The following is a 14,583-nucleotide window of genomic DNA, read 5'->3' on the forward strand; positions in this document are numbered from 1 at the left end:
TAATGGATATACTATAAAGGACACAATATTTTTTTTTTTGAATTGCAAAGTTATTTTTTGCAAAGGCAACACTTTTTCTTCAATATATTATTTTGGTCAGAATAATTTCGGATTTAATTCTGCTGTGTCGTTTTAACAGATCTGTGGGAGAGTGGTTTAAAAAATAATTTATTGTCAAGTTAATACTAGTGAAAAAAAAAATAAAACTAAATGATTTTTATATAATAGAATGCAATAGAAATCGCCGCATAAAATAATTAACAAAAAAATATGATTCCTCGCCAACAATTTGGTAATTTAGACATCCGAAAACGACAAATTGACACCTTAAAAATATTTAATGATAAGTAAGTGTTGCTGAATAACCCGCTGTATTAAAATAATTAGATATTAATTAACATTCTTTTAAGTGTTACTGAAATCACAGAATTTGAGGAATATAATGTGGCCTTTGAATCCGGAGGTAGAAATTTCACTTTAATTGTTCAATTAGGAGCAAATTATCCAAATGAAAGGCCAAAATTTTCAATATCACCAATTATACAGCATCATTGGGTTAACGTTACTACTGGAGAAATAGAAGCTGCACCAGGTTTAGTAAATGTATGCAATTTATTATATATAAAAATTTAATTTTTATTTGAAATTTTTATTAGTTGAAATGTTCAAGTACAAATACCCTCATTCTAATGATTTTAAAAATTGTATGTGTTTTCTGAATGTCATGAAGGCTAATCTGTCTTTCAAATTAAAAGGTTTTCAAGGCTACATCATTCATGACATTCAACTAACTTCGATCCTTGCTGCGCACGTCATCATATATCTCGCTCAAAGCTTTCATGTTCACAATGATTTAAAATAGAATTTAACATTTTATTTCATAAAATTAATTACTAATATTTTTTTAATAAACAAAAAATAAATTTCAGTATTCACATCATTCTGATTTGGGCCGTATAGTTCAAGCTGTAATACGTGAATTTGAACGATATACACCCACAGTAATTAATTCTATCAGCCCAGTTAACTTACCGCAGCAAGGAAATAGCACAACAATACTTTCAACTCAAATGCCAACAGCCAAATCGCTTGACAATAGCAAGGATAGTTCTCCAATTGAATTTTCTAGTAAATTGAATGATAGCAACTTACCGAATCTCTCAAATCTTTCTTTGGATGAACTTAAACAATTAGATAATGATCCACAGTTTTTTGAAGATTTTATCGAAGAACTTTCAGTAGTACAACATTTAAATGAGGACCTTGATTCAATGATAAATCAAGTGGAAATTATATCACGTAAGTACTAATCAAACATATATGCACATTATTTAATTTTTTATTAAACATTTTAGGTGAAAATGAGTCCAAAGAATCACACCTAGTTGAACTTAAAAGAAAATTAAGTGACGATGTAACAGCGCTTAAAAATTTGGGTGAAAAATGTGATCAATTAAATAAAAAGTACTTAAAAAAGGCAGAGGATTTTGCTCCACAGCATATAAGGGTATTTAAAATCGTTAATAACTCTTGGAATATAATAATATTGTAAAGTGTTTTCTTAAATAGGAACTGCTGCAAATAGCTGCGTCTAATTCTGATACGGATTGTGATCGTCATGTAGAACAGTTTCTCAATGGAAAAATTGATGTTCAAACATTTTTAAATAGTTATACATGTTCAAAAAAACTAAGCTCAGAAAGAAAAGCAAAAGAAGAGCGTTTAGGGCAACAACTAAGTGCTTTGGAACGTGCAGGCATTTAAGTAATAGTTTTCTCTAAATTAACGTTGATACAAATTTTAATGATGCAATATTATGCTCAAAATGTAAAAAATGCTTTCATCGTATCTCGTTTAATGTTATAAAATATACATAAAATTAAAAAAATAACTATATATATTATTTTTTATTTCTTATTTGTTATTGTAAACGAACAAGACTATCATATTTCCTCATTTCCAATGAATTTCTAGTATTAAAATGTAAAAAAAATTTTAACATAGTAATGACACACTTTCTATAGAAGAAAAAGTAGGTATGGATATATCTATAGATTTTGTATAAACAAAATCTTTAATTTAAAGAAAAAGAAATTATAAGAAACGCCTGTATTTATTATTTTTTAGTTTTTTTGGTTAGACATTTATTATATTAAGCATATGAAAATATAAATGTTATATATTTTTTTGAAAAAATATGGAAAAACAACTATAAAATCATTGTCAAACAAAAATGAAAATTTAAATTTTTGTTCAAGATATCATCAGGTCCGTTTTTTTATTATTCAGTAGATTTGACTATGACTATAATTTCCATTAAGAATTGTTTGGTGAAATAAGTAATAAGCTTTTATTAATGCTGTACTTGTTTTGTTAAAGTTTCTGGAAAATATTACGATGAAGTGGAGAAAAGGCGTGTTTTATATATATATTAAATTCAATGCGTTATTTGTTAGAGACATTTGAATTCAGAGCCTTATGGGATTTTAATCCTTATTTGAATATATATTATATTTTTATTTGCAGAAAGTATCTGGTTCTATAAATAAAATTCCTTAAACTGACTCTTTTATTCACTACATAGATTAATTAAAACTATTCATCATTGGTAAACAGTAGAAAAAGTTGGAAATTATTTATCGATGTAAATGGAAAAATTAATTTTTTTTTGATTTACTACATTATAATTTCATTATTTCACAAAACAAACTAATGTATTATTTAGAAGTTTTTGCCTATGGTTTGACACGTCAAGCGATAATATTCCAGAAGCGATTCGGGTTATATCTAACATCACTAATCTTCGACAACTAATATCAATATAAGTTAACAAATTCTTTTCCATTTATCACTGATTGTATAGTACGCAAGCGCTATTGTTTTTAATATTATAATGTAAATAAGTAATGGAAAAGTGTATAAATTTGTTAAAACCGCCATTTTGTGTGAATTCACTTTTGTCAAATTAATTGCTTTAAGCCCTAAATGTGATAATTTTTTAAATAATATATTGTGACGCATTATACTAGAAAGTACAGATCAATATTACCCATTTAATAATTATCCTGTTGTACTGTATGTTTGGACGTAATAAATCCTATGGTATTTTTTTTTTAAATGGGTTGGGAACTTGTCACCGCGTCACTGAATCCTTTGAGGATTATTGTGACATGGTATATTCTTAATGGTGAAATTTCCGACATGAAAGTGAATACGTTAATAGTTTAAAATTAAAATTTGAAAGAACAAATTCTGATAATGTTTAGGGATTTTAGAAAAACTTCTCCTACTGGGCAAATAGTGCATATACTGCGTTTTGTTATAACTCTTAAGACTGATATTAAAACAATATTAATTTTGTTACACTTTTATTTAGGATATATACCAAACTCATCTGTTCGTAGGGCTCCATGGTGGATTATTTGAATATTGCCGGACCTAGCCATATGTAAGGGAAACCTTCAGTTTTATCTTAAAAGTAAGTTGTAAAAAAAAATATAAATTTTTTTCAGTGTAAACTAACTTGTTGATGACATGAAATAAATTTGGACGCTTTATATTTTGACAGTCCAAACATATGGTTTTGTTGTCAATGCTTTTTTGCTGTGATTTTTATTGTGTTGCTACAATTGTCTTATCGAATAATAAATCTTATCTCTTGTAATTTGTAACAGTAAGCTAAAAAATGATATTAAACCATACTTATTTTAATTTACTTAAAACACCTTTTAGTAAAAATATTAAATACGAATATGCAAATTTTTGTTTGTTCAAAAATCACTGAAATTAATATTCAGTAAAGTCGTGTACAAAGGTTATTTACATATATGTGGGCAGTAAATCAAAATTTCTAATGTCAACAATTCTTTTAAAAAGTAATATAAAACCTCGAAGTCTTCGTAGCGTTTTTCCATGGGTGTACGATTGTTGCTCGCTAAAAAGAAATAAAACGAACTACATTCCTAATATTTTCAAATTGGCCTGGATTAAAAATTTTTCGTCTAATGCTGATGATACTGTTCAAAAGAAAACAAATATTCAACCAAATTATAGCGTTTTCCACAAGTTTGTTTTAAAATTTATAATTTTGTCTTAAAAAATGAAGGATTATATTCTAAAATCTTATTTTCATTATTTTTCAGATACGAAAAAATTATGGATGCGCCACCGGGAACGTTTTCTGGTAGTTCGGATCGGTTTAATGGTATAACGGTTGAATCCGAGGCTGAATACGAAGCAGACGATACAGATTTTGAGTGCAAGCTAAAAAGTAAATTGTAATATTATATAAAGGAAATGCAAGTTAAATAATTTTAATATTTATAGAATCTCTGATACATTGGAAAGATTGTAAACGTAGGTGTATTTGGTTTAAAGTGAAGACTGAGCACGCCGACTGGATTCCACGCTTAGTAAAGGTACTTTCATTAACTGGATGTTTTACGTCATTCATCATTTTATCATTCACTGAATACAGTAGTAAGTTGTGATAAATTTAGTTTTTTTGTTTAATTAGTAGAATTTTTTAGTTTTGTTTAATCAGTAGAATTGTTTGTATAAAGTTAGAAGTTCATGCTTTGTTGCTACTTTTTTTTTAACAAGTTTGTAGATTTCTTTATCATACCAAATACTGTAATCGATTGAAAGAAATAGTTTTAATTAACTTATCTCAAAAAATATTTATGGACTCAAAATGAAGCGTGGGTAAATTTATAGTAACCATAAAATGAATAACCCTATACATAAGTATAAGAATCAGAATGATCGAAAATTTTAAATAAATATTCGTAAATATGATGGGACCCAAATTTAGGCAAATATCTTTATAATTCAAAAAAAATTGCAATTCTCATCGTTGAGTTTTTTTTATCAGTTTTGATATATGGTCAACCAATTGCATCCTTTTTAAATTTTATTTCTAAAAAGTTTATGCGTCAAATTTAATAATGTTTCTTATCGTGGTTTCTTAAGTAAACATTAAGTACAGAAAACAATAGTTTTTATACAAATTTTTGTTTATAAAATCGTATATGATTTTTTTTTATTTAGTTCGGATTCGATTACCACCACGCCAAACCGGGATATGCTATGCTATGCTATTGGTTGCCAACGGAAGAAGAACCGAATTTACCAAAATATGCTCATACAATGCTTGGTGTTGGTGGTGTACTCATCAACGATAAAAATGAAATTTTAGTTGTAAGGGATCGTTATGCTCAAATACCAAATAGTTGGAAACTACCTGGAGGCTTTGTTGAACCAAGTAAGAATAATTATATATTCATTAATAAAATTATATTTTTCTTAATAGATAATATTTAATTGTAGAAGAAAAACTTGTTGATGCTACAATACGCGAAGTACTCGAAGAAACTGGTATTGATTCAACATTCATAACAGTTATTAGTTTTAGACATACACATATTGGTAACTTTGACTGTTCCGATATTTATGCAGTACTTGCTTTAAAACCCAAAAATATGGATATCCATCTTGAAGAAAGAGAAATCACAAAAGCTCAATGGATGCCTATCGAAGAATACTTAAAACATCCAAAAGTTCATGAAACAAATCGGAATTTTTTGAAAATATATTTAGAGTACAAAAAGCGAAACCTTACATTCGTATGTGAGAATGCTGTACATCAGATTTTAAATGTTGACTATGAACTATATTATATGAAATTCCATGACAAAGAAAGTAATTTATGAGTGTATATCGATATAGGCAAATAAAATTGTTTCTTCCTTTAGTAAAATATACAATATAATTTAGCAAATGGTTTTACATTTATATTTCACAAAAAAATATATATTGTATTTAGTTTAATTACTAAGTGCCTATTAATTAGAATATATATTAATGTTGAATATATTTTGTGAATAAAGGGTTCTTTTTACAAATAAAGCTCATCTTGTTTACATGCTTGTTTACATAAAATTAAAATCACTTCCGCGTGAACAAAAAGCAATGAGGTATTAACTTTGCTTACTTACTTGCACTTGTAATTTAAATTTAATAGAGGAAAGCAAACAAATTGAAAAGTGCATTCATTATTATTTTTGTTCAAATAAGTGGGTTTGTAGTGTAAAGTACACAAAGTGCACGACGGCGTCGCAGGATTCAACGCATCAATAAAAGCCATTCAACTTTCAATCTTGAGGTTATGCCATTTACATTACAGTTATAGTAAATAAGGAAGACATAGTGCTGAATAAGTCTATTAAATATTTTATTAGATGTCTTCTTTAAATTTTATTTTTATTTTGTTTGTGCAGACAGGAAAAGTTGCTACTGTGGTGTAAAAATAATTTATATTATATATTTGAATTTTAAAAAAATATATTATTTATTAATTAATGAAAGTAGTTACAATTCTTTTAGAAGCCAGAAAAAAACATAAAAATAACTGATTTAAAAAGTTTAATGTGGACACCCATATTAAAATTCTTAAAATAATTTATAAAACTAGTAACTAAAATATCTCTATTATTTTAAAAACTTATGAGTGAAAAAAAAATCGATTGCGTATTGAATTAAAAGAACTGCTGTGTCATCTTCAAAGATGTATTTCTCGCTATGACTGAAGTGGTATAGATGCCAATATAAATGGGCTTGTAGAAATCAAGAATCTTGGAAACAACCTGCAACAATAATCACATGGTTTTTATAAGCTTTATCACCATAAACACAAAATAATCTATAATCGATGAAGATAGTTTCAGTGTTTGTATTATCATTTTATGCAAAAAGAAATAATATTAATAAGCTTCGTGTCACAAAAAATCGAATGTTGCTATTATATCTTTTAATATTGTGCTAATCACTGGTATATACAGAGATTCATTAAAGATGTAGTTTTTCGAAGAGGTAATTCAAAGTATGTTTGAAAAAATTTAATAAGATAATCCAATTTATCTAATGTGAAAAGATTCGAAATATTATAATATGGCTTGAACCGCATTATCGCTCCCCTTTTTATGTATAACTTATGCTTGTAAATATATTGTTCTTGAAGTTTGATCTTACAAAACATTATGTTCACTTTGAAACCGAAATAGTTTCCTGATATTTGAGACGTTATTCTATTATTTTATACCCTTTCTAGGATCTTACTTAATAATGAAAGGATACATTAACAGGATATTAACCTGTTTAAGAATAAAATAACCGCAGAATAAAGAATTGTTCTTATTAACTTTATAAAAAATCTGAAAAAATATATTTTTTTAATATGTTTAGGAAATAAGTAAATATATGTTAGTATATATGAATGCTGTTTGAATTCAAATAATTAGAATTTAAAAATAAAGTGTAGAGAATATTATAATCAATCGGTATAATAATCAGTAAGAATATTAAATTATTTGAATTAAGTTAACATATTATTTAATTAAGTTATATACGTTATTCTTATTGTATAAATTTATATATATGTATACAATAAATACAAGTTTGTTTATTTGATTAATTTATTAATAATACAAAAAATCTTCATAAAAATTTCGTAAAGAGTAGGGATTATTATAAAGTCACGGTTTGACACTTTGATTTTTTATAATTATTTATATTTTTATTTTCAATACAAAAGGTTACACAGTTTTTATCCAACTTAAAGTGGGTACATAAAATTATTTTATCATAGAGGTTATTGTATTACATCAAATCATTTCCATTTCTTTGAGGTAACAGAAAGAGAAGCTTTCCCGGAAATAACAAGTATTCTATTGAAATTAAAATTTCATTTTATTGAAAAGCCATACGCCCTATTTCCTTGTAAACAAACTTTTACACATAAAAACTGACCTACAGTAGTGTCATGCAGTACATTCTGTGTATCTTTTTATCCTATGCTAGCTTAAATGCTATTAACCTTATAATAAGAAACACTTTTGCGTTGGTAACTAAAGCAAATATAACAAGAATAGCAAGAATAAAAATAAAAAAATTTGAATTATTCTAAAAGGACAGTATTATATTATTATTATATTAAATTAATGTATTAAATATAATTATATAATGTTTATTCTTAATTTGCAAATTGAATTTATTATTTCATTTAATATTGTTTTTTAAATGTTTCAAAAAATGTCGGTAAAGTTTTGTTAAAGATTATCGTATATTTAATAAAATAATATTTATTCTTATTTTACAAATATAATTAATTGAAGTTTTATTACAGTTAAATATTTATCTTAATAAGTTCAAAAGATATTTTAAATTGTTTCAAAAAATGTCGGTAAGGTTTTGTAAAAGATTATTAAATATTTAATAAAATAATTATATTCTTATTTTACAAATTAAATTTATTAAAGTTTTATTAGAGTTAAATATTTATGTTAAAAGGTAAAAAAGACTTTTAAATTGTTTCAAAAAATGTCGATAAAGCTTTGTTGAAGAATATTAAATATATAATAATATAATATTAAATTAAATTTATTGAAGTTTTATTACAGTTAAATATTTATCTTAATAAGTACAAAAGAAAGAACAAAAGTTCTTTCAAAAAATGTAATAAAGTTTTGTTAAAGATTATCTTATATTCAATAATATAATATTTATTATTATTTTACAAATTCAATTAATAGAAGTTTTATTACAGTTAAATATTTATCTTAATAAGTTTTAAAAACATTTTAAATTGCATCAAAAATTGTTGGTAAAGTTTTGTTAAAGATTATCGAATCCACCCTGAACTCTTTAGTAACTCAAATTCAAGGGAGAAACGAACTTTACTATGTACTTTATTCTATTTCGTATGTTAGATGCTGCATTAATACCCCAATATAATTGTGCTTGAGCGGTGTTGTAACTGAAAAAAATAAATATCCTGTATGAGAGTATGGAGAGATTGAATTGAGTAAATGAAAATGGCACAAACACACACAAATGCACACGCGAAAGGAAGGATAAAGCTGAAATCGTATAAATACGCAGTTTTTGGGTGGCACGAAAGCATTAATAAACTTTCAATCAAAGTTGTGACAGCTTCATGTGAAAATAAGTTAAAATCGTAAGAAATCGTATTTGACGTAAATAAATTGTTAATAAAAATAAAAATATAATTTAATCATTTGAATAAGAATGTGTTAATCTTAGTTAATAATATATAAAAAATATTTTAAATTTCTCTATATATCAAATATAAAAAAGTTATACAACACACAACATATCACACATTGTTAACGAAATTTCTACCCGAAAGTACAAAAACAATAAAAACGAAAATAATAATTTGCAAATAATTAGTATAATTTCAATAAAATCAATATGGATGGCTATCGGGATATAACTAATTTGGAAAGATCGGTAAATTTGTTATGGATAATTTTAAAATATGAAAATATGTATTATTTTTATTATTATTTTTTTTTTGTGAAGTGAATTTAATACCGCTTATTTATTATTGACCTATTTTTATGATAAATTACGCATACTTTTTATGTTTAATATTTATATACAATACATATTTTAATAATGTGCTTTAATATAATATATAAATATATTTTAATAATAATAATAATAATAAATTCTATATTAAAAACATTTACATAAAATATTTAAGATTGCCAATGCTGGCACACAATTGTATACTGTTTCTCATAAATTACATGAAGTGGAACGTAGCTTGGATGAAACAAGCTTAGACGAAATGGATGACATTTGTGTTATGGAGCTTTTGGAATCAATGACCGAGGTAAAAAATGAATATCAAAATTTACGCAGGGACATACAGGAAGTACAGCAGTTGCAGCGTGACGTCACTACATCCATACGCTTTCAAATGCGTGCAATGCATCAAACATTTCAAATGCTTAAAAAACGTTTAGAGTTAAAGGTCACACAAAATTGAGTTATTCAGCTTTTATTCAGCTTTTATTTTTTTTCCTTTAAATATGTATTTTATGAATTTCATCATCCTTACTTTTGTCATTTTGTTTTTTGATTTTTTGTTTTCATTTCACCCACCCACTTTCGCCTGGCATGTTTTGTTCGTAAAATATCTAAAAAAAAAAAAAAGAACTTTATTAATTCATTTATGCAACTAACCTAGTTTTTCGACCTTTCTACCGTAAGTTTAATATATTGTTTTTGTTGTGTTTATTTGTGTTAGTTTGTTGTAATATGTACTTTACAGTTGCATAGGCTATATATATACGTCCTGATGACTTTGACGTCATTAAATTATTTGTGTAGTATTTAATTTTTATATATTCTTGCATGAGCACATTATTTATGACGTATTATATTAATTATAAGCGGGTTTATATTAATGCCACTTATGAGCTATGATAAGTAAATAATTCCTTTTCTTATAATCGTAATATAAATGTTTGTGAAACGAATAATGACTTATATGTTTAGTTTTTACAGATTAAATATATACAAATTTTAATACTTTTTAATACTAAAATGGAATAATCTACTTATATAGTTTCTGCTCTTTGAAAATAAATCAATCAGTCTTAATCAAGTATAATATTTATAATACAGATATATTGCGATATCGTTTGAGACTTGGTTTTCTGTACACTGTACGTTATACACAATTTAAATTAAATGTAAATTTAAAATTAATAAATTAATAAATAATAAAAATGAAATTATTAGTTATAATACAAGATCTATCCTTGTACAAGGTATATCGTAAATCAATATCTAAAGATATAACTAATATAATTTCCATTTTATCTTTGTTCTGTTTAACTTATTATTATAACATTAGAGAATATTATAAGTTTTAATTGTTGCATATGTGATAAACTCCCCGCACGTCTCATAAGTGTACTTCTGCTCCTTCTCTTCGTGAAACGCTATATTCTCTGAAGCACTTTTATTCAACAGTGTCTGTGAATTAGATAATCAGGTGATTTTACAGAAGTATAGTTTAAAGCTCAGCATATCTTTTTAATGGAATAAATAGAGAGTGTAACAACAAAATATAACAAAAAGTATTGTCTCGGATCTATGCCTACCTGAAAGAAATTTTGTCAGAAAAAAACTGAAACAGTTCTGAATTTTATAAGAAACAATGTCCATCTACTTATGTCTGTCATCACATACCCTTGTTTTATTACGTTCTAGTTCGAACTTCCATATATGAAAGCATAAAACATTTCTTAAGTCACCATTCTTTTTTATTCAGACAAAGATTTATATTCCCAAATAATTTAAACTTTAAATAATTATGCAATTATAGGTAGTAAAATAAATTAATAAATAAAAATTAATAAAAGATATATTAATAGATTTGTCACTAGAAATAGATCTAAATTAATCTAATTTCATCACAGGTTTAATTTATTCGAGTTGGCTTACAGGACATGGTATAGAAACAGCAAAATAGATTTATAGAAAATAGATAGATAGAGTCCCGGTTAAGAATAAATAAAATTTCTGGTCCATTAAGTATAACATCTGTTATATATAATGTATACATTATATATAATATATGTATAATAAAAGTTGTTATTTAACGTCAATTATGACGGAAGTGACTATTATATTTAAATACAATAATCTGTTATCTAAGAACTTTTATCATTTGATTTTTGTAAATTGCAAACTATATCTTTATACTGGATTCACACGAGATTTTGCAATTTTAGCTGTCAATTGTTATTGCTTTTAATGCAAAATGAGAATTTTTGACGGATAAAATTACAAACAAAACTCTCCTATAAATCCAATATAAATTATGTACTATTATTTACAACAAATTTACTTATCTCGCTTTAAATGTGGCATTAATAGTATATATATGTATTACCCGAAAATATATCATTTGCTGTGCGCATATTTTTATTGTTTAATAAAAATTAAAAAAAACAATGCATTTAAACTAAAGCATTTTAAAAAATTAAGTATTTAAATATATAACCTATATACATATAAGATACATATATGTAGCATATAACCAAATGTCTGATACCATAAATGCACTATCCAAATGCCTTAAAAATAATAAAATAATTTTATTTAAATTTAGTATTATATACTAAAATAATTTATACATACATATTTATATTAAAGTTGTTTTTAATTAATTTACTATTATTTTTATGACAATGATAACACAGAACAAATTTTGAAAAACAAACTGTATCTGTAATAATAATAATGTTTTTATATATTAGTATTTACCAAACTTTACAAAATGGTATTATTTACTACTAAAATTAAATAAGTTTGAATGTTTTCGACATTTAATTATTAAGAGAAATTAATTGTTAAAATTTTTATATATTAATTGTTGGTTGTGTTGTAACAAAAAAAAGCATATGAAATGTTTCAGTTAATAAACACAAAATTTTCAAAAATAATATGTCATTTCTCCAAATATACATTATATATATATATAAAACATTTATCAAAGAAATAATATGTAAAATACATCAACCACAACTATACAACTATTCAAATATAACGTGCACTCAATTACACATAACACAAAACCAAACACAGAGAAACCAAAACTGTTATACATCGTGTATAACACTTTTCTTAATCATATTCCAAAACTCATACAGAATAATAAAATTACTTTAAAAGAGAAACTTGGTATTTGAGTATTTTATGGTAACATTTGCAACAATTTAGTACAGGTGTTAAAATACTCTAATGCCGCATTAATAGCAGCTGTTCGTTCAGTTGTCTTACTGAAATTCAAATTCAAAGGCATTATCCGTAAGAACCACACGAAGGATGTTAGTGTATATATGGTGTGTAAGTGTATATATGTATATACTTATTTTACTTATATGGAGAAGAGTAAGTATTTACCATAAAAGAATACGGAAGATGAATTGCAGTGCTTGATAATAACATAAATACACGTGCTGTGCGTAGTATCCTAAAAATGCAGGCAACTAAGTCTGTCATTGACAATAAACACAAAACGGATCAGCAATCAAAGGTAATCTTTTTTTGAAAATGCATTAAAGATTTAAAAAATGTAAATATAAAAATATATATGTTCACCGTGTATATAGCGCCAATAGTTAAAAAAACTCATTCGGTAAACATACCTGAGTACAAAGGATACTTTACACAAACTCTTCATTCATTACTTTTCAATGGATATATACATTATATGTATGTATGTACATAAAAAAAAATCTAATTAATTTTTTAAGATTTTTAATTAAATATTAGTGTCATACTACCAACATATTTTCTTATATATACAGTCAAACTTCCATAACTCGAAGTACCATTTTGCAAAGAAAAGGTTCGACTTATGAAGACTTCGGATTAAAGAATTGTTTTGTAATTGTATTTAATTTGCTCTCTAAACCCTGTTGCACTCTATTTAGTTCGAGTTATAGAAAATTCGACTTGTAGAAGTTTAAGTTATGGAAGTTTGACTGTATATATTATCTATGTATATATCTATCTCTAAATTTTTCTAAATGGTTTTTCTATAGTATAGGAAATTAGTATACATATATGGAGCTACATACAGTAGCTAATAGAAATTAGAAGACATTTCAAAGAGTATTTTTATTGGATAGAAGTATCTAGCGCCTTTATTGAAAACATTTCTCAAGAATTGTGAATTATGAAAGGGTTTTAGCTACCTTTTCATAAATGGCAAATGATTGAGAGACGGTAGAGATAATTAACTAATAAGATTTTTATTTTAAACTATTTTTAGTTTTAAATTAATCTATAAGAACAAACAATATTAATTAAAAAATAAAAAAAAGGTACTCGTGAGGAGTAGACATAATAGCAAATGCTTATTTAAAGTACATACATACATATATGATTAAAATAGCAAATTTGTCGATAGAAATCAATATCTTTAACACTATAATATCTGTGCAGTAGACTACATTACTACATTACATTAAAGTTTTTAATAAGTAGAAAGCATCGCAACTTGACATGAACCTATTAAAACTATCTCTTAGGAAAGCAAAATTGGCAAAAGTATACTGTTGGATAACATAAGCCCAATATTACAACCCCATACCAGGTTTTAAGGAAAAAAGAGAAGTTGAAAAATCAGAAGGTTTAGAGATTTATATAACAAATTTAATTAAACCAAAATTGTGCACTAGTGCGAGAGAGAGGGGAGATTGTGATTACTATATGTAATAATAAATAACTATATAATGAATAATTGACTTTATGAGTAAAGTCTATATCAAGGTTTACTGTTAGCATTACTGTGGAGCAAGAATATAGATAGATGTATACAATATCTTCTAAACAAATTACCAGGAATTCAGGTGACTCATGTATCTCATATTGTTAAGTAGTTAGGAAACTTAATTGTGTGAAGTATAACAGGCAGTCATGACTGTCGTCATAGGCACAATGGGGCAAATGCCTGTTTCAAATAAGTAACCAAAATATTATTTTGTAAAAAAATGGCTGTGGGAGTCATTTAAAAAAATATTTTCTATTTACTTCTATATATAATCTAATCTATATATGTTCCTATAGCGTCTCCAGTCCGTAAACTGCAATATATTGATTATTTTTATTGATGTAGATGTATTTTTTGAATATCAAGTGGGTTTTTATAGATATAGATGTATTTTATCAGTGGGATTCTCTTTATTTTAAATAAAA

At 25.4% G+C, this 14,583-nt stretch overlaps 3 protein-coding genes across 5 annotated transcripts; all 3 read left to right on the plus strand.

Annotated features, from left to right (window-relative positions):
* Positions 1-91: 91 nt before the first annotated feature.
* On the plus strand, positions 92-1,863 carry LOC119669632 (vacuolar protein sorting-associated protein 37A). Its single transcript, XM_038079611.1, has 5 exons — positions 92-347; positions 411-603; positions 930-1,299; positions 1,356-1,507; positions 1,570-1,863. Exons 1-5 carry the CDS (start codon positions 271-273, stop codon positions 1,762-1,764), a joined length of 987 nt encoding a protein of 328 aa, XP_037935539.1. The 5' UTR covers positions 92-270; the 3' UTR covers positions 1,765-1,863.
* Positions 1,864-3,380: 1,517 nt separating this feature from the next.
* On the plus strand, positions 3,381-5,767 carry LOC119669633 (nudix hydrolase 8). 3 transcript variants are annotated; one of them, XM_038079615.1, is made up of 5 exons: positions 3,381-3,478; positions 4,143-4,270; positions 4,327-4,418; positions 5,050-5,263; positions 5,329-5,766. In XM_038079615.1, the coding sequence occupies exons 2-5, from the start codon at positions 4,156-4,158 to the stop codon at positions 5,709-5,711; spliced, it is 804 nt and encodes a 267-aa protein (XP_037935543.1). In that variant the 5' UTR covers positions 3,381-3,478; positions 4,143-4,155; the 3' UTR covers positions 5,712-5,766. The 3 variants fall into 3 exon arrangements, with proteins under 3 accessions (XP_037935543.1, XP_037935542.1, XP_037935540.1); XM_038079614.1 differs by lacking the exon at positions 3,381-3,478 and adding an exon at positions 3,600-3,673; XM_038079612.1 differs by lacking the exon at positions 3,381-3,478 and adding an exon at positions 3,742-4,065 and having other exon boundaries at positions 5,329-5,767.
* A 3,396-nt stretch (positions 5,768-9,163) lies between these two features.
* Positions 9,164-9,868, plus strand: LOC119669033. The gene is made up of 2 exons (XM_038078762.1): positions 9,164-9,309; positions 9,566-9,868. The coding sequence occupies exons 1-2, from the start codon at positions 9,271-9,273 to the stop codon at positions 9,851-9,853; spliced, it is 327 nt and encodes a 108-aa protein (XP_037934690.1). The 5' UTR covers positions 9,164-9,270; the 3' UTR covers positions 9,854-9,868.
* The last annotated feature ends 4,715 nt before the right edge of the window (positions 9,869-14,583 follow it).

The sequence above is a fragment of the Teleopsis dalmanni genome, chromosome 1 (assembly GCF_002237135.1).
Source record: "Teleopsis dalmanni isolate 2A chromosome 1, ASM223713v2, whole genome shotgun sequence".
NCBI classification, from domain to species: Eukaryota; Metazoa; Arthropoda; class Insecta; order Diptera; family Diopsidae; genus Teleopsis; species Teleopsis dalmanni.